Source organism: Agelaius tricolor, unplaced genomic scaffold, assembly GCF_023055355.1.
Source record: "Agelaius tricolor isolate 1412-34295 unplaced genomic scaffold, bAgeTri1.0.p SCAF_7, whole genome shotgun sequence".
Classification (NCBI taxonomy): domain Eukaryota; kingdom Metazoa; phylum Chordata; class Aves; order Passeriformes; family Icteridae; genus Agelaius; species Agelaius tricolor.
In genome coordinates, this window is record NW_027269267.1 from 10,090,683 (window position 1) to 10,114,385 (window position 23,703).

At 40.6% G+C, this 23,703-nt stretch overlaps 1 protein-coding gene across 1 annotated transcript; it reads left to right on the forward strand.

The window, feature by feature from the left end:
* The first annotated feature begins 394 nt into the window (after positions 1-394).
* TMEM47 (transmembrane protein 47) lies at positions 395-23,344 on the forward strand. Its single transcript, XM_071430337.1, has 3 exons — positions 395-620; positions 13,810-13,950; positions 19,737-23,344. Exons 1-3 carry the CDS (start codon positions 395-397, stop codon positions 19,913-19,915), a joined length of 546 nt encoding a protein of 181 aa, XP_071286438.1. The 3' UTR covers positions 19,916-23,344.
* The last annotated feature ends 359 nt before the right edge of the window (positions 23,345-23,703 follow it).

The window sequence follows — 23,703 nt, forward strand, 5'->3', positions numbered from 1 at the left end:
CCTGCGGCCGCTGAAAGTTGCCCAAAGTCGGCCCCGGCGGGGCGGAGCGGGGCCGGCAGGGGCCGCGCCCCCGCCCCTTCCCCGCGGAGCGCGGCCCGGCCTCCCCCGGCAGGGGCGGGCATGGGGCGGAGCGCGCCGCGCCAGGCCGGGCCGGGCCGGGCGGCGCCGGAGGGCCGGGGGAGCGGCTGCACCTGATACACCGGGGCGGGAGCACGGCGGAGGAGGGCGGGAGGGAGCGGCGCTGCCGCCGCCTGCGAACGCATCTCGCCACCGTTAGACAGCGCTGGTCTCGCCGCTTCTCCCTCCGCCCGCCCCTTCTGCGCGGAGCTGGGCTCTCGCTCCTGTTCCCCTCGGGGCCGGCGGCAGCGCGTCCTCCTCGTCTCCCCTGGGCCCCATGGCTTCGGCCGGCAGCGGCATGGAGGAGGTGCGCGTCTCGGTGCTGACCCCGCTGAAGCTGGTGGGGCTGGTTTGCATCTTTCTGGCGCTGTGCCTGGACCTGGGAGCTGTGCTGAGCCCCGCCTGGGTGACGGCGGACCACCAGTACTACCTGTCCCTCTGGGAGTCCTGCCGCAAGCCCGGCAACTTGGACAGCTGGCTCTGCGAGTCGACGCTGCACAGCGGTGAGATTCGGCTGCCCCCGCTGCCCCGCTCCCCTCCGCCGCCAGCCCTTGCTGCTTTCCCCCTTCTCGTCCGCCTCCCGTTCCCTTGGCCGCACCCCGGGCACTGAGAATTCCTTCCCCTCGCCGTGCCCTGGCTGACCCACCGGAATCCCTCAAGCTGCCTCTCCTTTACCCTGGTCTCCTTCGGGAGTGTATCCCAGCCCTTCCTGGGGCCAGTCCCCCCGGACCGGAGCAGTGCCCGGGGCCGTGCCCCGCTGCCCCCGCCGGTTCCCTGCCTCGCCCCCTGCCGCCCCTGGTCACCGCCCGGCTCCCAGCGCAGGCTGGAGTCCCCTGCCTGCACCTTTGTCCGCCCGCCCTCCGCACCCCTTCCCTTCCCGGGCTTCTTCACCCGTCCCCATCCTCCTCCTTCTCCCCGTCCTCCTCCAGCCTCCCCGAGCCGCATCTCGCCGGCGGTCGGGCTGGGGCGGAGGCGGCGGCGCTCCCAGCGAGAGGCGTGTGCGGGAGGGGCAGCGCCGAGCTCGGATCGTGCCCGGGGTGCGGGAGGTGTGAGGCTTCAGTGAGCGAAACGAGTCACATATGGTGACTGGTTCCCTATGTGCCGTGGTACTGTCACAAAGATCCCGAGTTTGAACTAGTTTTGATTATTTTTTTCCCTGTGGTGGCTTCCCTATACAGTGAGAAACTGTTTGGGATCGAATATCTTATACTGCCCCTCTGCCCCCATCTGAGAAGTCTCAGGTTCCGGAAAGTTGGGGCTTCCTAAACCAAAACCGGTTGCTACTTTGTCCAGAGTGGGGACGCCTGGGCTTGGACTCTCTCCATCACACCGGGTGTCTTGTGTCTTGTGTGTGTCTTTCTCTAGCACGTACTGATCTCCCCATCGTCTTTCACGCTCCTTTGCCTTCGTGCCACACTCCCCGTTGTGATTTCTTGATGCTCATTCGTACTTCACCTTTTTAGGTCTTTGATCACAGATTGTTGTTTTTTTTAACGTCATTTCACTATTGCTTGGAGTACTTCAAAAACGGGTTGTGAATGATAAAAACAAGCTGCCTGTTGAATATTTTTCAGTAAATTCTTTTGTAGTGTGATAATTGTTTTGGTTTTCATGGGTGGTTTTATTTACTTTATGCCTGATAGCAACTTCTGGAGCCCCAACAGAAACACTGACAAATGCAGCCAGCCTCCCTCTACATCGTTTTTATCCCTGTCCATACACACACTTGCATTGATAAATCATCTGTTTGGATTGCTGTGCTTTTTGGGTAAATCGTTCAGGGACAAGATGTTTGTTTTGGGAGGGAAAGCAAAGGACTGACTATATTCTTGGTGTGTTTTGTTTTCCTGTGTTCTCTGAAGTCCTTGTATAGGTTCTGGGAAATAACTGATCTCAGTTTGAGTTGGAATTACACAGGTTCCTTTGCTGCTGTGCTTATTTTGTTTTTTTTCTGTCGTGTGCAGTAATATTTGAGGGTTAAAATGTTTTTTGGGATTTTGTTTTAAGTAATATAAAATGAATTGTAAAGAAATGCATGTTTCAGTCAGTTACCAGGGTGTCTGCACAAAGTTTGGAGTGCTTTCTTTTCCTTCCCTGGTATAAATGGAAATTTATGTAGGAATGTCAGCTTCTATGTGTCTCCTTAGCAACGTGAATCCTTTGCCCCTTCTCCCTGTCTCCTGAAATAGTATCCCCTTGATTACAGAAAGACTTTTCAGATGGCTTGAATGAGAACCTGCTTCCAATCCCCCCCAGCTCCACACGCTCTGCTGGGCTCCCCCCTCCATCCATCTCCCGTCACGCATGCGTGTGTGCACACACACAGACACAGACACACACAAAAGTGGGACGGGGAGAGAAGCAGGACAGCTTATGGAACAGCATAAAAGGACACTAATCTCTCTTGTTCCTCTCTTGGTCACCTGTCTGTCTGTGGGGATGTGGAAGATGAATGGATGAGGATGGATAGGAATGAGATGTAGTTTTCATTGGATGCTGTGTGTTGAAAATCTGGTCTGTCCTCTGCTGGTGCCTTCTTCTATCGTGCACAAATTCCTGCCTATCCAGTTCTATTCAAGTTTCTTAAATGAGCTTTACCCATTTTCCTCAAATACTTTCCAGTCTAGTAGAGGGAAGTTTCACAAGCTACTGTGGAAGAAGTGAATGATGGTTTTACTTGAGGTGACTGGGATAAACCCTTCACTTTCCTTGTGCTCAGCACAGAGTACTGCATTCTGACCAGACCTGAAATATGAGAAACTGCACTGTTTTCCTCTTGCCTTTTGCTACTGTGGTACAATTGCCATTAAAGCCAATAGGAGGGCTCCCACTAAGTTCACCAAGTTGGATTGGGCTCATATTTGAGACCGTTTTGTGTGCTGGCATTAATATTTTAAGTGCACTTTCCACCTACATTGTGAATCCAGCAAGCAGGATTTTGCAGATAGTGGAGAGCTCCCACAGGGAAAGCTCTTTTAGCTTGATACCAGTGCAGGCAGCTTTGCAGCTAGCTGTGAGAAGCAGCAGCACACACAGGAAAAAAGGCATCTTCACCCATGGTTTTAAGAGATTTACTTCATCATCCCTTGAAGGAGAGCACCTCAAGTGGCACCATCAAGGGCATGCTCACACTAGAAGCTGTTAAAGCATATTCGAGGTTTAATTAAAAACTTCTGTTGTAATTAGATGTAGGACCCCTGACTGCTGTCAGAAGGGCAACTTGGTAGTGGAGAGCTGAAGGAAATGCACAGAGCATGGTTGCATTGGCTGTTGTAGCAGGGAATAATCTCATTTTTCCTGAAGCATTGCTAGTGCCTGGAGCATGTGTTCACATTCGTTCTTTCACTGTTCCAATGGCTTTTTTGTAACTTGCAAGTGTTGTTTGCTCACATACTACTTTTAAACTTGTGGAAGTACTTCACAATAATAATGGTTCAAGTATGTAAAATAGTGAGTCAAATTAATTTTTTGACATCTGAAAGTTATAAAATATCTCATCTTAATTTGCTTTTTTTTTTTTTTTTTGGAGTCTTTAGGATCTGAGTAAATCTCCCACTAGCAGCAACTTCAGGAGATGAATAACAAAGTTGCCAGTGTGGAAAGCTTCATTATAAAATCTTGAAATTCAGAAATGCAGTTGTAAAGCTCTGAAGTTTCACCACCTGTCTTGGCATATAGCTGTTTTCTGTGATCAAAGCTTACCTTGGCTGATGCACAAGTTGTCTTTAGACCCACTGTATTTTAAACTTGTGTCTCTTTAAACAAATTTATTTTTTAGACCTTATGAAATGCATTATATCTCGTTTGTGGTGGTTTATTTGCAGATTTATCAAGAGTTATATATGAATATTTATTCCTGTCACAGCATTAAAATTAAATGCATTCTCTAAAAAACTGCCTGGTATATCTATACCATCACAGGTACTTTTCTTCTTCCTGCAGATTAATAACAGTAAATTTGAATTTTTGCAACAGACTGCAGCCACTATGGCTCTTTAAATCAAAGATACACAAATGTAATGTAGAAGAAATAAAGGGCTCCATAGAATCTAACCTGCAGGTGAACATTGTCTATTTTGACTTAAATATGTGTATATGCTATTCATAGAAAACAATGGCTCCTTTGCAGCCTTTCAGTTTATTGTGAAAACAGCATATATAGAAATACATTTGAATGGTTTTGATTAACTGTATTCATTTTGGTGAATGTGGGGTATATGGCTTTGTTACTTTACAACCTGTGGATTTCTTTATGCAACATTCAGTTTTCTTCAAGAATATTATGCCCTTTTACAACTGCCCATGAAATACCTGAAAAACAAAGCATCTCCAGGAAATACATGCAACAGAGTCTCTGAGTCTGTATTAAACTTTGTGATGAGCAAACAATGAAGGTAAGCTTAGCCTGTAGCATAGTGCAGTAAACAACTTGAGTCTAGTTTTATGCTTGTAATTTTGTTCTAATTTGTTCTTAAAATAAAAGCAGCACCAGAGGCTGTTCATTCGGTAGCACTTCAAGGGGCTTAACCTTAATTACACATTAGATGCAGATATCTGAATTGACATGCCAGAATACTCTTGGATGGTATCTCCTTGTTCAGAATCTAAGGAGCTGTTCCAAGGGGAAATTGCTAGCTCAAAAGCAGCTTCCTCATTAGAAAATCTGGATCATTGCTCAGATTTGATGTTGACATGTATTTGTAAAAAGCTCAGCAAGGCTGGTAGTTTGCTATGAAATAACAGAAGAATGAATGTGATTTTACTTACCTGTAAAAAGTGGCTCATACAATCTAAGGAGGAATTAATAAAATGTTCCTTCTGGTTTTGAATACTGTAGTCTTTCATTTTGTGTATTAGCTCTAATAATCATCCCCGGCACTGTATCTGAAGATGAATATAAAATCAAAAGCCATGCTACTTCACACTCAGTGTCTAAGGCTCTAAGCAGGCTGATCTAATTTTGAAGTTGAGTCTGACTTGAAGGTTGGCCCTGTTTGCATGGGGAGCTGAACTAGGTGACTTCCAGATGCCCTTCCCACTTAAATTATCCTTGATTCTGTGATGACTGACACTCTGTTTATGCCTGATGCCTATCTGGCTTCTTCAAACTGTGCAGAATGCCTTGAATTGGCTTAACTACCCCTCACAGCAGCCCCTGAGAGAATATTTTAAGGAATGTTCCCTCTCTTACAAATGGACCCAAGGCCATGGGAGCAGCAAATCCTGTTCAGTCTGGACCTTTTAGTATGGTGGAGGCTGCCATTGCAGCCACCCTTCTCCAAGCAGTAAAAGATGTGCTTAGAGCACATCTGTGATGTTTGTGTGATCAGGGCAAGAGCATCTCACACCTTATCAGTGATAATACTCCTAAAAAATAAATAAAGACTTGTAGCTATAGTGGGTTATTGCTACTGCTGTTGTTCATTGCAATTTTAAAATTAGTAATGTATCCTGTTGCTTTAAGTTCTGTTTATTAAATATGATGTCCCTGGAGTTAGGGATAATGCAAGAAGTTTTAATATTTGATGAGATTTTTATATTTAGAATTGCATAGAGAGTGGCCTTGCCTCTGCTACTGATTTGTGGCCCAATATGACCACATAGGATTCAGAGTAACAGGAGGAGTGGTAAAGTCCAGCCAGCTGTATTGCTTTATGTATTTCACTTGTTCCACTTAAAGTCATCGTTCTCATGGGAAGTACACCTCAAACTCTTTAAAATGCTAATTGTTCTTCTCAAGGAACAATGGAATGTGTTTTGAAAGTTGCAGAAGATTGCCGTTTTTCTGGAAGAACATTGATAACTGTGGAAAATAGGTACTTCCACTTCCAATGCAAAGCATAGTATTTCAGATTGCTAAAAAGTAGTAGCTTTTATAGAAGAGGTCAGAAATACTGAGCTTACTGTGAAAAGCTTGTATAACACATCTCCCACACTTCTTTCCTAATGGCAGAGTTCTAAGAGTTCCAGGTTTTTGTGAAGTTCTCAAAGTTGTGGGTGTGTGCAGTTGTTTGAGGTTTTTTTATTATTTTCATTGAATGAATGAATATACAATAATTAAAATGACATAGTAACAAGCAAATCTCAGAAGAATGCTGTGTATCCAATAGAGGAAATGCCTGAGTACATGCTGTACTATTCTGTGAATGAATTATAGATTACATGATTTTCTGTAATGCTGTGCTTGTCTTGAAGTCCTCTGTTGGCAAAAGCAGCGTGCAATGTGTGTGGCTTATAAATGGTAAAATAAAGATCTAAATAATGGCACCATTTAATTTTTTATTTGAAGTTGTGCTATGTTTAAAGGACTTGGTGATTTTAGAAATAAAGATGGACCACAGAGCAGACATACAACATTCCTCATCCCAATCCACATGTTGGGATGTATATTTGTATATATTTCATATAAACAAAGAATGCAAGCTTGATTCTTCAGGAGAGGTGTGTGTCCATGGGCAGATGAGCAAGCACCTGCTGCATTTCAAGTTGCTCATGCATCTGCACCTCCCCTGGCATTTAGACCATTTTGTTGTCTTGCTGTCTCTTTCCCACAGCAGTAGAGTTGCTTACCATATTTTTACAGATATAACCCAATTGTTTCCTGCACTCCCAGTGGTATTTTTGGGTGGAAGGTGAGGGACACTGCTTTCCATGGCGAGGTGAGCAGTCTGCATAGTGGCTGCTAGTTCTTCCCCCAGACTATCAAGCACGTTCTTTCCAGGCTGAGGAGGGTGGCTGGGGGGAGAGCACCTTCTGCCTGGAGCACCCTGCCAGTGGGCTGTTTGTTACCTTACCTGGAATAGTCACCCTCTTCCTCTCTCATCTCAGTTACTGTCACCCTGATTTTTTAGGATTTTCTAAGCCTTCTGGATGTTTACATTCTTGTAATGAACTTTTTCACACACTTTCTGTAAATAACTCATTGTTTTGCATTCTTTTATGGAGGAGGAGAAATCTGATCAACTGTTGGTTTGTCCAGTGTCATTGGAGAGGTGGCACTTTCACCCTCCAATCCACTGTCACTTTTGGAAATCTATAAATGTTGGAGTCAGAAAATAAACTTCCCTTTTTACCTTGAGAGCAGCAGTGTGTGCACGTCGTGTTGTTTCATGTCTTAGAGTGACAAGTTACCTTGCTCTTGAGAAGAGGAAAGCCACAGGAGGAGCCCAGGTGAGAGGATAGCAGCTCTGTAGGGAGCTGCTAAGGCCTTTTGCCCTCAAAGGTGAGAGAGCCCTGAGTCTGGGCCACCATCCAGTGATGGTCAGCATTCCTGTGCAGAAGGGGAAAGCTGCATCAACAGCAACAGAGCATTGGAAGGGACCAGTTAAATAAGAGGCTCTCTAGAGCAAGACTCAGATCTGGATTTCCTTGTACCTATTTGTTCATGGATCTCATAAATCTTTTTGTGCCTTGGGTCCAGCAGACAGAGGAGGGCAGTTACAGCATACCCTAGCAATCAGGAAATCCCACTGGGAAAAGGGAGCAGAGGTGTGAGGTTAAGAGTCTGGAGCCAGAGCTGGGAAGCAAAGGCCTTGCAGCTTCTGAGAAACTCTCTAGCCCCTGGGTATGGCAGCTAAGGAGTTCTCTGCCTTTCCTCCTTCACTGGTTGGCTGCCTTCATTATCCATTAGCATTCTGCACCTCTGTAAGACACAGGGTCTGCACTGTTTTTTGGATGTCTCTCTTCTTGTTCTCTTTTTCTTTGACTGATTCTAAGTGACTCTTCACTTGGCATCAGGAACACTAAAACATCCTACAAGCCTCTTGTACAGTAAATGCAAAATGACTGATGCCTTATGTAGAGCCTCTGAATTATCCTTAGGAGGCACTTAGGGATTTTTGCACCCAGCATTAAATGCTTAAATTTCTCTTTGGGTGTTGTCAATGTCCTGGTGAATTGGAGCTATGGGAAAGTCTTCCTGTTAGTCCCATGGGTGTTGTGCAGCACTTGGGTTATCCAGGGCTTTGAACCACATGCTGCTGTCTGTGGATAAAGACAGACTTCTTAGGGAAAATGTCATGTCCTTTTTAACATATCTGTGACTTAATGTAGCTGTTTCATTTGTTTAAATTTATGGCTTCTAAAAGAAAGCCTTGGTGTGAAGTGAGTTCTCTCGAGGAAATTGTGCTTTAAACCAGAGCTGACTGGTTTCTGTAGCTCTGGTAATGCTTTTCAAGTGTCTGAGTGACTTGAGTACCACATGCACAAGTAATTTTCCTACTTCAGAAAAATCTTACTCTCAATCCATAAAATAAAAAGAAAATACAAAAGCCAGAGTATGTCTGCAGCAGCCAGCACTAGTAAACATACTATACTAATCAACGAGCAGAAAATACTTATTTATTGTTATTTTTGTACAAGGCTCAACTGTGAAAAGCTGTGGCTAGAGCAGCTTATGGAGGTTTGGTATGGATCTTGCCAGGATGCACTTGTGCCTGCAGAGTGCAGAAGTGTTTTCCACTGTGGGATCCCAAAGGACTGCACGTGCAGGCTGGCTCTGCAGGAGTGTGGACCCAGGAACTCCCAGGCACTGGGCTTCCCAGCTTCAGCCAGCATCCCTTCACCCAGGGCAGAATTCTTCTGAGCAGCTCTTTGAAAACCATCATTCTGCCTCGGGTAGAGGCTCCAGAGGTGACCTCTGTGGAGTAATTTGACGTGAGATCTTAATGGCCCCTGCTGTTCCTCAGCTTTTCTACAGAATTCAGTGGATCTTCACCTTGCACAGAGGCCTCTGCTCATGATCCTGCTGAAGAAAGAAGAAATCTTATTGATCATGTAACCAAAACACTTCTAGGAACTAGAGTTTGCCTTTATGTTTTTATATATGCACTACATTTCTCAAACTTTTGTTGGCTATTTGATATCTAAGTTTGAATATGAAGCAATTGGGAATATCTCTAGCTATCCTATTTATTTAAGTTGGATTTTATGATACTCAGTGGGTTACATTTAATTTCTTATGTGTGGGTGCCTCAGGTTTCTCTGCTTCACACATTATTTCAAAATCATTATTCTTGATTTTAAATGCTATATTGCAATTTCTTAGAGTATTTATTGTCTGAGGGCAGGTACTTGATAAATAGAAGCATTGCAATGAATCAGAAAAACTTGAGTGTTATGTTTTTGTTTCTTACCAAGATTTTGTTTGGTTTAGAAGGTCAGGCATTGCCTTCATCATGTAACAGCTGCATGCATTTTGGTACTTCAGCCTTTATGAGAAGACTTGTTGGAGAGCCATTGTATGGAAGAAAGGAATATTTGATTGTATCTTAAGAAATTAATTCACTTCACATGCCCTGTCTGGAATAGCCCTATACACCAATGTTTCACATATTCCACAGTATGTTTCTATGCCCACCACTTCTATTTCTTTTGCTTGGTAGAATACCATGTTGAAAAAAATATTTAATTAATTTTGGGGTACCTTACTGAAAACATGACATCTGTGCTAGCCTTTTGCATTGATCTTTCTTGTATTAAAAAAGGACCTAGTTATTAAAATAGACATTTCAGGACTTTGATGTGATTTCTTCTTCTTTTATGGCTTTCCCTGATTTTTTCCTAGTAGTGAAGTATTATTTTGTCCAAGGAATTGAGGAAATAGCACTGCTCTTAATTAAAAATCACAGCTCAAAGCCTTGGGTCATTTCTTTTGGGGAAAGAAGCGAGGAGAGTTAGAAATGTCAGTGTACAGTTGACACTGTGCCTCTGGGTCACTAAGAAACAGGCAGAATTTCCAAATAGCAAGGAGACCAAGCTGTCCCCCAGAAAGGCACAGACTGTTGTATGAGGAACTAACTGAAAAAAAACTGTATCATCATGGTTTGGTGGTTTGTTTTGTTTTTTTTTTTAACTGAAGATGGTAATTTTAATAATTTTTTTTCACCAAATATGTATTGAAAATATGTCTCAAGTGCCTAGGTTCATATTGATATATATTTCCAAATACTGAAGCCCACATCCCCAAACTAATGGGCAGATTGTTATAGTCAAAAATATGCAAACACTGTAATCGCTGTCAGAACTGCAGTATGTCTTTCTCATGGTTATAGACATTGGAATGCTTCTTGGGGATTTTCAGACCTAAAAATAGGATACATTAAGTGAGCCTTTTCTTAAGAAATCTCTCGAGTTACCTAATAATTGTCAAAAATGTCTTAATTCTAGTTTGCATGGGATAGGTGGCACTACTGGTGTAGTTCATAATGTATTGCTAAAATGGTGGAACACTGAAAAGATCTCAAGTTTATCTAAACCAATAAAGGAAATCTTATTTGGGTATTAGGTCACAGTGCTTTTTAAAGTCTAAAAATTTATCAACATTTCTGTGAGTTTTATTAGTTTTTTTACTAGTTCCTAATACTTTTCTTAGATAATAGATGTGTAGTTTAAAAACCTGTAGTGGTGTACAGTGAAAAAGACTGATGTGTACTCTTCAAGTGTAACCAATTGTGTTTTGTATGCAGATGAGTAATAATTATCATCTGTAAGGCCCCATTTTACCTCTGTTTTTTCATATTTCTATCTCTGTGAGGAAAAGCAGTCTCACTGAACTGCTGAGGCTCCTGAACTTACAGTTCTTATTAGTTACTTCTTTGCAAGATTGGTGCATGCCTAGAAGAGGTACAGGCATATTTTGGATGCTCTAAAGTAGGTTTATGATGTTTGTGTTCTGTGTACCAGTAGCACTGTGTAACAGAACAATCTCCTGATCCCATTCTGATGCTGTGTCCTGTAAATCACTCTTGGGTAGTCTGAGAAACACTACAGCTCTTTTTGTAGAAAAGCTCTGTTTGCTCTATGTGTTTATATTATAGATACTTGATTTACAGGGTGCTCTGCCTTCAGAGGTAGTGGTTCTTTGGATCTTTATTTTATTTTGTGCAAAGACCAATGGCCTGGATTAAAAAAAAATAAATAAAAGGTAAAAAATTGCTGTTAAGTAGAAGACCCATGCAGAATATTTTGCTTTCTTAGTCCACCATAAGCTTTATTTTGTCACCAGATCAAATGGCTTTCAGAATTGAAAGTTAACATTTTTTCCAAGATGACACAGAGATTTAAACATGTAGTTACTATGGCAGCCACTATAGGAAAGTTTAGTCCTATATTCTTCATGCACTAATGTCTGACCTTCACAATGTTCTTCAGCCAAAGTCCCTGCAGCTCAAGGCAAAGGCTGGTAGCATTGTATGCTCCTGTGAAAGGTGCTAAAATAAACAGGCAATTCCAGGTGTGCCCAGAGCACAGCATTCAGTACCTGGCCCCCAGCTGGTAGTGGGGAGCAGTAAGAGCCTTGGTTTTGCCCTGCTGTCAGCGTCTCTGAGTAGGTTGTCTTACTCAAGAAATTAATTTTGTTTATTCAAGGCAGTTCTTTTTTAGTTAGGAGTGTAGGTGTCTCCCAACACTCATTTGTCCTTTTGCCTCCCACATCAGTGCTATAGTAAGGTAATTTGTTTATTTTTTAACCTTTCTAAAATCTGTATATTTGTCCTGGAAGTTAAACTTTATTCTAACCCTGCACTTATGTCATCTTTGCCTAATTTATTATCAGTTTTTTGGTGTTTTTTCCAGTGTGGTTTTGGAAAGCAATAGGATGCTTAACCTGTTTTTCCATTTAGCTGCTACTCCAGTGTTGTACACATCCCTTTTCATTACAGTTTGGCACCTGATCAATGCCAAGATAACATTTAATATTTAATTATTTGTGGTGACTTTCAAAAAATTTTAGTTTCTGAGTTTTCCTGTCTGGCTCTTTGATTTATTTAATCAATTTTATGTGTCTTTTAACTTTGGTGTGATATGGATTTATGTGGCTGGTCTATCTGTGTAGTTTTCTAGTGTAAGGATTCCTTTCATATTGTTCCAAAGTGATCCATTCTCTTTATTTATTTCTGGGTTTTGTATCTGCAATGCACTTTGATATTGGAAAAATCCTTTCTAAATCATCAGCACACTAACCTCTTGGAGTTTCTGAAGGCTCATGTTAATATTAAAAACCACTTGCTGAAACATCTCTGTCCAGTCCTAAAATCATATTTCCATCCCAATAGTGATAGTGTAGCAGTGGGACACACAACAAACTGGCATTAGAGATTTAGAGATTGCATGCTGATGATAGAATGAAAGATTGTTCCCAGGGGTTAGTCCAGTAATAAAACAAGGAGTAAAATAGTTTCAAAGGTTGAGTACCTAGTAATTAAATTATTAGTAAAGGACATGCCTGGATTTCTGAAAAGAATGAAAATAAACGTGTGTACTTGCACAAACCCCCCTTTAAAATCACTTTCTTTTCAAGCAATGCTTTTATAGCTCTTCAACCCACTTTCTTCTTCTAATCTCCTTCATCTTTTTTCATGTAATATGTGAGGGCTTTTTGGTGATAATAGGTGCCAGCATTCCATTCCCAAACTCCACAGCTGCACTGTCTGTATCTTCAGCAGATTAGATTCCTCTTGAAACTGGATTCCTTGTTTATTTAAAACAGTGCTTTTTACTCATTCCCAAAAGACAATATTCGTTGTTGTTGTTGTTTTAGTAACCTTAAGATATCTAAATTTAATTTGCAAATAATTATCTCATTTTCTGTTTACTTGGACATTTTATTCTGAGTATCATGTGACTGGTAGCATTTTCAAAGTAGTGAGATGCAAATGATCCATAGGTCCTTTTCCCATGAACTGAATTTATATCATCTTCTTGAACTAGTAAATAGTAGTGATTAGCAGTAAATAGTGATCTGATTCTTTTTCCTGATGCCTGCTACTGGAGAGAGGAAAGGTCTTAGATATTCTTTTGGGAAAAGAGACAGCCCAAAGCCTGTGCCTTTCTAAAGTCCCACAGAAGCTCTTAAGTTAGATTTTGGATGTTGTAGACATGAATCATGGCCATCAGCTTACAAATGGATTCTGATTTATGTGATTTAAGACTGCAAATATGTTGTTTATAACTGCATCCATTATATATCAGAATAACTAGAAAATAGTCTGGGACAAGTGCAGAGGTTGCTTTTGGGGGAAGAAACTGACTCTTGAGGATAACTGGCATTTTAAAATGGGCTTGATATTTGACTGGGTCTGCAGCTAATGATTGTTACTGCCTTTAGAAATTCTTGACTTCCAGCTATCTTTTAGTGTTGAAAAAATGTATATATATTTTTTTTAACCTTTGAGCATCTCCTCAGTTTTGTTACTCATACTGTGTGGCCTTGGTATTTCCCAAGGGACAGGTGTGTACGATGAGGCTCCGCGCATTCCCCTTGCTGTGTCATCCTGATCAGCTCATGCAGAGGTTGGAGTTTCACTCTCTTTTGTGAGAAAGTTACAGCAGACTGAGGGGCAGCTAACCCAACACCAGCTGATTCTGAGCCAGCCTCAATTTCTCATTCTAAATTGGATAAAAACCAGGGGACCAAATTACTCAGTTTTACTTGAGACAAAATCCCGGCGAAGCCAACTAAGGCTTGAGTAAGCGTGGGAGGTTGTGGCACTTTGCTTCTGAGTTACATCTGTTTTATGAAGGTGATTCACTAATTAGGGGAAAAAGAAATTCAAGACACAGCTCTTTGTTTACTCAAGCCTCGATGCAGCCTCTGTGTTCCTCATATTCTCTTGTTTCTGTCAGGCCTGTGGGCTTGTTTTACTGAAATTGTATAATTATTTTTTCCCCCTCTTTGTTTTTTCTTCCCCTTAGACTGGCAGATAGCTACTCTGGCTCTGCTGCTGGGTGGGGCTGCTATTATTCTCATAGCTTTCCTGGTTGGGCTGATCTCCATCTGCGTGGGATCTCGGAGGCGGTTCTACAGACCAGTCGCAGTCATGCTCTTTGCTGCAGGTAAGCCCTGGCATCGTTAAAAAGATTTCCTGAGAGCAGCTGGACTTTGATGGAGGGAGATATGCCTCATTCTGCATACTAATCCAGAGGTGTTTGGTTACTTCTTTCTTAACTCCAGTGAGGTTTCTCAGGCTGTAAGTTCTGCACAGCATTAATCATTTTTGCAGTTGCACTATTATTAGTTCATAAACAATTATTTATTTGCATTATATTTATTGTTTTATGAAGTACATGCAGCAGGAGAAGCTACAGAGGATAAATCTCAAAATACCATTTTTAATCTGTGACTTTGTGCTGCTTGATGTCCCCATTTTTATTCTTCATGCAAAACCATTTTTATTTTAATGTTCTCTCTTTTGCAATTTTAAAACAGGGAAATTAATACCCAAAGGTGAACCCTGGAAGCTCTACATGTGAAAATAAATAGGATTATCTTTCAAGGTGTTTATATATGCTCCTGTGCCATAAGGAATTAATTTTGTTGTGTCATCTCACTTGGTTATTAATTTAACAAGCTGTCACAGTGCAGTCCCTGTTTGGTTTTAAAAACACAAAAATGGAACAGTTTATATAAACTATCACAAAATCTTAAGGGAGACCTAAGACTCTGAATTGTCTGTAAGACTGGTCCAGTGAGGTACAATTACAATATCAAATCATCTCCTTTTATATATATTCTGGTGCTTTGGGGCTTTGTCAGCATGGATGTTTCAAATTCTCCTGAGATTCACCAACCATGGTTTGCCTTCATCCTGTCACTCACATCTGCATTGGAGCCAGCAGCTTAAGCCCCTTCTGATAGCCCGAAATGAAGAGGATGACAGAACCTTTGGGATGTATTAAAAAAAGCCACTTAGGAGGATATGAGAGGATGAGAGCGTGGAATTGGAGGGAGTTTGGGATGAAGCAGAACTCCGGGAAGGCTCCTGCTGCCCCCTGCTGATAACATTGCCTGGATGGAACCAAGCCCTTCAAGATGCGCTTTTATGTGCTCAAGACACATTCCTAGATTTCATTTAGTTTGCTTTTAGGAAATTAAAGCAACCTAGGATCAGATTCCCCGAGTGAAAATCGTCTGGTTTTGTTCTATGTGTTGCATTGCTTGCTTGGTTAAATGAATAAAGGTACCGGTGCCATTGTTTTAAAATTTAGTGTTGATTCTGAGGTTTATAAGGTATGCTGGGCAGGTAACTTTGAAGGAAATGGGGTTATGTAATTTTTGTAGTTTGGCTTTTGGTTTCTTGTTTGGCTTTTGGCTTCATTTCTCATAACATCGTGTAGTAACTCGGTAATTATTCAGCCATACATGCCTGTCTTGCTGTGTTGCTCATTTAGTAAAGTTTGTACTAAAAAGAGAAATGGCTTTCCACAAGAAAAGATTTCCTCAAATCCTACTGTTTCTCTTCATGTGCTCTCCTCTGCATAAAATTGCTTCTAGTCTTTACTACAAAAGGTTGATGGTGAAGGGTTTTAATGCTTACTTGAATCTAAGAGGAAATTAAATTGGTTCTTTAGCTTATGATGGTGTTTACATCTTCCCTTTGCCTCTGTGTGTGTGCATGTGCATTTTGAACAGCCATAACCTGAAGCATATGAGAGGAGAGATGATGAGCCCAAGACAACCTGCCCCAGTTTTCTTCATTATCTAGCAAATCTGAGGAGAATCCTTTCAGGATTTGACACTTACATTGTTAGAAGACATTTCCTGCAGATTTTATCTTTGATGTCAGCAATTGTAGAGATGAATATGGATGATGTGTCTTGAAAGAATTATGGAAAGAATCCCCCACTGAAGAGGGGAAGGTTAAGATTGTAGCAGTTTGTGCCTTATGCAGCTTTCCATGGATTCAAGCCTTCATCTGTGGGTTTCACAAATCTTTCAGGATAAACACCACCCTGACCTGTGAATGTGCTGGCAAGACTAAATATTCTGTGTAACTCTGGTTGGGAGTCTGTCAGCTGCCTCTGGAAAAAGGGCAGCGTATGAATTTCCCAGAGACGTTTAATGATGTGTGGGTGTTGGGTAGAAAAGGTCTCTGTGTGGAAGAAAGGACAAAATGGAAAAGTTATTTCCAGGTGCTTTATAAGAGTCTAAACAGTTGGCTCCAGGCTGTTTTTCTTCCTTCAAGTTTTGATTTTTTTTCCCCTCAGCTTCAGGTTTCAGTCAGCAACTCTGTAGATGAGGGAGAAGATTGGCTGACTAGGACTGGAAGAGATGAGAAAGAAAGGGACCAAAAAAACCAAAATTCAACCTAGATGCTGAAAATATGCCAGCAAGTAAAGAAAAGATGTGAATGTGTCCTCCTAGAGCTGACAGTATGTATTTTAATGTTGAGAGGTAGAGGAAGGAACACCTCAGGAGAAATGTGGAGCAGACAGAGAGGCAGTTGCAGGAAATTTTGCATGAAGCCACCTTGGCTTGTGTGCCTCTGTGCTCTAGGGGAGTCTCCAGCTCATGGACCTGCTGGGGTGTCTTAGAGCTCATGAATCAAACTGGCCCTCAAAGTGCAAGCTCACAAACTTGTCAGTGCAGGAGTTTCATGATACACTTACTGTTTAACTAAGTGCTAACCAAGTCTAATTTAGGGGCAGAAATAGGAAGTGTGCTTGCTGAAAGTCCATAAAAGAAACAAAAGAAAAATTAAAGATGCTTGCCTTTTGGTGCTGTTTCAACAGTTGTGACAGTGTTTGGAAGACTGTCCTGGGGACATTGGAGAGCTTTTAATACATTTCACAAGATGCTTTTACATGCAAGATAGGGAAAACAGTGGCTAAGTGAAAATATTACAGGTAAGATAGTAGTATAAAATGGTGGCAGATAATAATTGAAGAATACTTAAGGAGGTATCTTTTAATTCTGATAGAGAGAGCACAGTTGGATTGCATCCTTAGTTCTGTGCTATCACCTATTTTCATAATGATGTAGAAGACAGAATGAAAGTTTACTTTTCAAATTTTACAGTGGAAGTAGAAAACATTTCGGAAACATTGAAAACCAGAATTTGATTTTGTGAAGTTGATGGAATGGTCTGAAAAAGTAGGACTGATTTCAGTAGAATGTAGTTCAGTTTGCTACAGGGCAGCAAAGAGTCATAATATCAAAGAAATACTGTTGGGGAAAATACTCTCTAGGTTATGTGCTCCAATCTCCTTTTTGAGGCAGCATGGTCACTAACACTGACAGTTTTGTCTGGTCCAGTTTTGAAGAAATTCAAGCATGAAGATGTCACAGTCTTGCCAAGCATGTTGTCCTGGGCCCTTACTGCCCTCCTTATGATACTTCTTTCCTTGTTGATGTCCATCCTGACTCTGAGATTAGTGTCCCTCTCATTACTGCCATCTTGCTTGGCACTGAAAAGAGGAATATTTAGGAATATTTTTTTTCCTATCATTGTTACAGCTACTTTTTCAGGTAATCTGTGAAACACCCAGCACTTATTAATGAAGTGCTTTATTGATCCGAAATGAGCAGGAGGTAGAGAACAGAAGTGCAGAACTTACTAAGCCAGCACCAGCATTTTCATAATTACAGATAAATTAGAAAGCCTCATCATAAGTGGGGGTTTTTTTTGACGTCAAAATTTATAGTCAAACATTTGGACAAAGAAAAAAAAAAGATGACTGAAATTATATTTTCCTACTTTTAAAGCATTTCTTATGATTTCTGCATGTTTAATATGATGAGTATGTATAATTGCTTACATTTCATGTGAATGGAATAAAACCAGTATTCCTGTTCCCATATTGCAAACATCATAGTGCTTCATAAAAATGTGTCTACATTTGAAGAGAACAATCAAGTTTGAGATGATTAGTCTTCTCTGAACAGCATTTGAGTAGCAGATTTTTAAAGATTTCCTTTGCAGCCTGTTTTTTCTGCAGGAAAAGACTTGTGCTTCTGAAGAAAGATAGTACAGTAAAGCACTTCCCTTAGCAGGTCAGCATAGCATGGAGTTCCTGTAAATTCATTAGAAACAGACCAGGAGTTGCAAGCATTGCTTTCAACATCTTTTGGGGTCATGCTGGTCATTTCTCATAACTTTGCTGACTGCTGTCTCTACTTGCACAGCTCCCTTCCTGCTCTGCAGGGAAAAACAATGACAGAAGGCAAAATCAGTGCAAAGTGATGACAGTGCTATGGAGGGTGGCTGCTCCCACCAGCCACTTGCTGCCAGCACTTGCTCTGAGTTCTACAATAGCAAATCTGGATCAATAGTAGGGAAAGCTGGAACCCTCACTATGGAAATGTCAAAAAACCCTCTTGTGTGTGTTGCTGCTTTAGCAACATGTTCCTCTTCCAAGGGAATCACTTTTTTTTTTTGGTTGTGTTTTGACAAGTCCAATCTGTAGATTGAAATTAAGCATACTTCATATGTTACACTGTGGAAGGTGGAGACTTCCTTGGTTTGCACTTGACACAGACACACATGGAGCAGTTTCTGCACTGACTCAGCAGAGATGCTGCATCCCCAGTGCAGGAAGGCACTAAAGAAAAACTCATCTATTTCCATACATTTTCAGAAATCCTTTTTGACCTTGAATGGTCTTAAAGATGTGTCTGAAAGCTGAGCATATGTTGAGGTGCTTTTGGATGCAAAGATGCTCTCATTATACAGAACTGGAATGCATAATCTTTTCATAAGAGTAGGTGCTTTTCCCAGTGTACCCTGCCAGAGTTTCTCAAACGTTGCACAGTATTTTGTGAGCTGACAGACAAAAAATTATAATCAAATGGAATAATATTAAGTAACACTTCAATAAGTGTATAATTAAATAAAAGTCCTGTGGATTTTGATACCCACATCAGAAAATCCACTGTGCAAACATTATTCAGATTGCCAGTCTCAAGTAAGGGTCCAAAGACTACTCTGTAGGCTAAGGTGGATGAGCTGAAATTTCCAGTGACTGCCTTACAGAGTTTTATCACTGAGGTTGTGATGAACATGGGGTATGATCTCCCCATAGCAGCCCTGTCCTCAGGACAGGTGAGCATTTGTCTCCAGGGCTAATGAAAGGGGCCAGTTTGGCAAGGAAGGCTGTGTGTGTGAGTGAAATGGCCAATGTCTGTCTGTGGATCTCAGTGCTATAGGAAGTATTGATTTTGAAGCTTTTAATGTTTTGGATTTGACCTATTTTATTATCTTCTTTCATCAAACAGTATTTCTGACCCACCCCCTAAATTCATAATAGTTTGCTGGCTTGAAGTTTAGTGACTGATCAAATTTTATAGTTTCCTTGGTATTCTGTGCAAGAATGCCATTAATTCTTCTTGCAGAACACAGTAATGAATATGAAATATGTGATTCACTGAGTCTCTACTGAGCACAAGTATATATCACCTATGACAATGAATTATTTCTAGGCTAAGTAAATTATTTGATTCTCAGCAACATTTCTTAATATGTATTCTCGCTTCTCGTTTTGACTTATTTATAATGGCAATAGAACAAGTTTTTCTGTTATGGAAGGAGTAATGACTGCAAACTAAAATACAAAGGAGAAACAGAAAAGAATTTGGGAAATACTACTCTCACTGTTTATTTTGTGGACATTTGAAGGATCATCATTATATCACAGCCATAATATTTGTTGATCAGCAAGGGAGTATGGAAGAGCTGCTCTATTGTCTGTGACTGAAATGAAGGTGATTTAAAAAGGGCAGCACTTACAAGCTAAAACTTTCCAAAAGCATTTTAAATGTGAATTTCAGTTATTTGATATTTTCTTTGTTTTGGGGAAGCAAAATAAGGCTTCTTCTGACATTTGTATTTTTTTTTCTCTTTCAGTTGTTCTCCAGGTCTGCAGCTTAGTCCTTTACCCAATCAAGTTCATCGAAACGGTCAGCTTGAAAATATACCATGAATTCAACTGGGGCTATGGCCTGGCATGGGGTGCAACTATATTTTCATTTGGGGGTGCCATTCTTTATTGCCTGAACCCTAAGAACTATGAAGACTATTACTAGAATCATTTAATGAAAAGAAAAATTAAAAAAAAAAGGATTTCCCCATCTTTTCTAGCTCACAGTTTTTTTAGAACACTTGTGGAGCACCAAACAGTCTGCTCTGTTGATAAAATAGCCTTTGCCTTTTGGGTGTGAACACTGTAACCAGCTTTTACAACCATTTAGAAGAACTGCAAACACTAGGATTGCTGATCTTTCATAGGCAGATGCTGCAAGCTGCTGATACATAAACTTCATTTTTCCTGACAACAAGCAAAAGGATCTACGTGACAGCGATCATTGTGAGAAAACTAGTTGGAATGAGAATGCAATGCCTGCATCTGCTATTGCCTTCAGGGGAGCAGCTGGTATGGGCTCCATTTAGAAGTTTCCCTGTATCATAGAGGATTCAGATGTCTGATAAGCAGGCAATGGCATCGTGTACAATAGGCTGAGTTGGCCCCTTGTTACTTGCTCAAAAGCACTCTTAAGGAATTAGTTGCAAGGGACTGTGTTGAGGGCAGTGAATGTAACTGGTTAATGACTTGTCTAATATCTGCATTCAACAGTCTGCTGGTAGAATAATTAAAAAAAAAAAAGAAAAACCCAAACAAGCCACCAACCCACACAGGATTTCATGAATTAGTAATTGACATCACCGTGCCAGCTGTAGCAGATTGTTGAAGGAAGTCCAAACCCAGAGACATGTGCTTCTGACTGTGTAGTTGGAAGTTGTCTCAGCTCTCAGTGTTTTGCTGGAGGGGTGAAGATAAAGGGGAATAGAAAAAGACCTGTTCTGTCCCTGGGACATCTAAAATGTGTGAATGAATTGCAGTTGTCCCGAGTAACCATTTAACTTGCAAACATTGTCATGAAAAGAATGCATATGGAACAAGTTCAGTTATATTTTTGAAAGGTATTTGTTAGTATAAATGAATATATATAATGCAAATATATATGCAGAGGGAGAGAAATGATTCATCCTAAAATTGTAATATGAGCTGTGATGCAGTGGTTAAAATACTAACTTTGTACACATTCTTGAAAGTCTTGGATTGGTACCCTCAATTTTTATTGGTGTTACAAAATAAACACACAACGGTTTGTCTTCTGTATATGCCCTTGTACAGACTCTGTGTTATGGGAAATGCTTAAAAGTTCACATCAAGTTAAGGTAGAACTCGACAAAAATAACTTCTTGCTATTCCATGTGTAATATAATACTTGCTAAAAATTCTTTTCTAAGGGTGTTGCAAATTTAAAAACTGCCATTTTTTAAAAATCTGGTTAGGTTGTGAGTGTCCCTGATCATCAAGAATACAGCTAAGACACCATCATGTCCATATTAAAACATTAGCACTTCAGGAGGTAATCTCTTGTTTTTAAAAACTGAGTTTCTAGTGGACTCTTTGGTGATTATGTACATCTGATTACTCCTGACTTAGTATGTTTCCCACTTAAAACATCCAGAGACTGTACTCATGAAATGAAACCCAAGATAAAATAGGGAGAACCTTCACATGAATTTAATCCGCATCACTTTTATTTTTGTTTACAATTTGCTTATTTGGATATTTTCAATTAATTATAAGCATATTTTTATACAATTGTAATCTTTAGAAATAACTATTTTTTTTATTGGAGAAATTTAAAATATATTCTGTGTGGACCTCTACACAAGCAGATATGCTGGGGTTGCACATCCACCTCTACACAAACGGTTTTGCTGGTTCCACGGAAAAGGCTCCTGAATTACTGGGTGTTCAGATGGCATCTCTTGTGTTTCTGCTGGGCCACCATCTCCAGGGTGCTAAGGGTCTGCAATGACCACAGGGCTGCCTTTAGGAAGTCACTGTGCAAGTATTGCTGGCTTGTGGAGATGGTTTATAAAACTCTGGCATGCTCTGGAGTTCAGTCTTTACTACTGTGGCAGAATATTCCGAATGAGCAGTGGTGATTAATTAGATTAGACGGAGCAAAATGACAGCTTGACATGGAAGGGACTGCATGGCAATGCCTGGAGAACAAAAAGGATGAGAGGAAAACTTGGCTCCAGTTATTTCACAGGCACCAAGAGAGCATTTGTAACTCTGCTTTATTTCCTGAGACTGACTTAAGGCAGATACTCACTATATAGTTCACTCAGTATTTTTCTGAACAGCTGTGTAGTTCTGCTTTTATTTAGCAGCATGGAGAACATTGTAGTTTGGCATGGGAATTAGATTAGTGCAGAGAAGCCCACTGTGAGAAGATGTCTGTACCTTTCTAAGGAGATGGTGTTTTGGGGCCAGCATTTGTGCTGACAAGAAGGTACAATGCTGGACCCACGTAGCCACTAATTTATCAAATTGTTTTTCTTTATGTAGAGTTTGAGTGAAAGCAGCTGCCAGGCCTAAGGCAGATGCAAATGAATGGTGTGTGCTCTGCAAGTCACTGGCTGTTAATGAGAAAGGCGTTCAGGCACAACAATTTACAAACGTGAATGCCTAAAGACAAGGTTCTTGATTCACAGTTGAGTCAGAGATCTGATTTTCAGTCCCAACATCTGCTTTTCCTCTTGAAGGGGATGCAGTCTATTAGGACCCACCTCAGACTCCTCAGGACCTTTGTGTTTGGGCATTCAGTATGTGGATTTAGGTACCTACCTTTAGCTTAGGTTGCTACTGCAGTGTCTTTTTTTTTCCTCTTTACCATTGCAAATTTTGACAAGCATTCTGTTTCTCAGAACAGAACTAAAGGTAAATGCAACTTTGTGCTGATTCTTGGGGGTTTTTTTAGCCACAAAAAAGATGCAAGTCTGTGTCCTGAGTGTACGTACGACAAATTAATAATTTTGTATGTTGTGCTTGTGTCATGTCACCATTGTTTCAGTTGTTTGACTTTATCTCACTGGCAGAATGATTCTCTCCCACAACAAATCCATTTTTTTTCTTCCAAATATATATGAATAAATATATATATATATAGCAAACTTGCAAGCAGGGCTAGTTATTTGTATTTTTTAAGCTTAAAGTATACCGTCCGGTGCTGACAAATACCCAGCACCTCTTCTGGATTTCTTGCACAACTTCGTTTAGCTTTTGTAAATTTTAAAAACAAATATAGAGAGACCTATGTGTTTGAAATATAAATGATATATATGGATTAGCATGTAACTGTATATTATTAAACATGCAATGAACTGACTGGTAAGTGAAGTCTAATCTTATGGCTAGCAATGTAATTTATTCAGACTGTATTTTTGTACAGCGCAGTGCACACTAACCTATTGCCTCTGTGTCCTCTATAATGCCTAAAACTGTGCCTAGAAATTTCATTTATGTCTTTCAAAGAAAAGAAAAAAGATGATTAAATGCTTCATGTTGTTGATAGTATTGGTTTTTCTGATGTTGTTCTTTATTTATTTTTGAGAAGTGTATGGTATGTTTATTAAATGAATCCATCAAAATATGGTTCGTTTTAAATGGTCATTGTTAGCAGGGAAAGACTGATTTTTTTTTTAATCTAAACTTTTAAGTTTGCAGTTTTAATACCATTTCTGCATTTCACGATTTTTGTAGCTTACATAAAGTTTTATGTGAAAAAGTAACTGAAATAAAAAAAAAAAATTGTTACACTAAGAAAATGTGCCTGTTTTACTCTGAATAGAAGATGTATGCAGCTCAGGTGGTGTGGTTTACTGAGGAGGAACAGGCTCCTTAGGCTAATGAATATTCCTGGTATTCAGTTAATTACATGCTAAAGGAGTCTTACCAAAATACACAGAGGGAGAGAGGGAGAGATGGAGGGGTGTCATTGGCAGGTTCCTG

Excerpts from the sequence above, each read along its gene's own strand:
- TMEM47 (XM_071430337.1), top strand. The coding sequence starts at position 395 with ATGGCTTCGGCCGGCAGCGGCATGGAGGAGGTGCGCGTCTCGGTGCTG. Across the intron at positions 621-13,809 it reads CGAGTCGACGCTGCACAGCG|ACTGGCAGATAGCTACTCTG; the intron begins GTGAGATTCGGC and ends TCTTCCCCTTAG. Across the intron at positions 13,951-19,736 it reads AGTCATGCTCTTTGCTGCAG|TTGTTCTCCAGGTCTGCAGC; the intron begins GTAAGCCCTGGC and ends TTTCTCTTTCAG.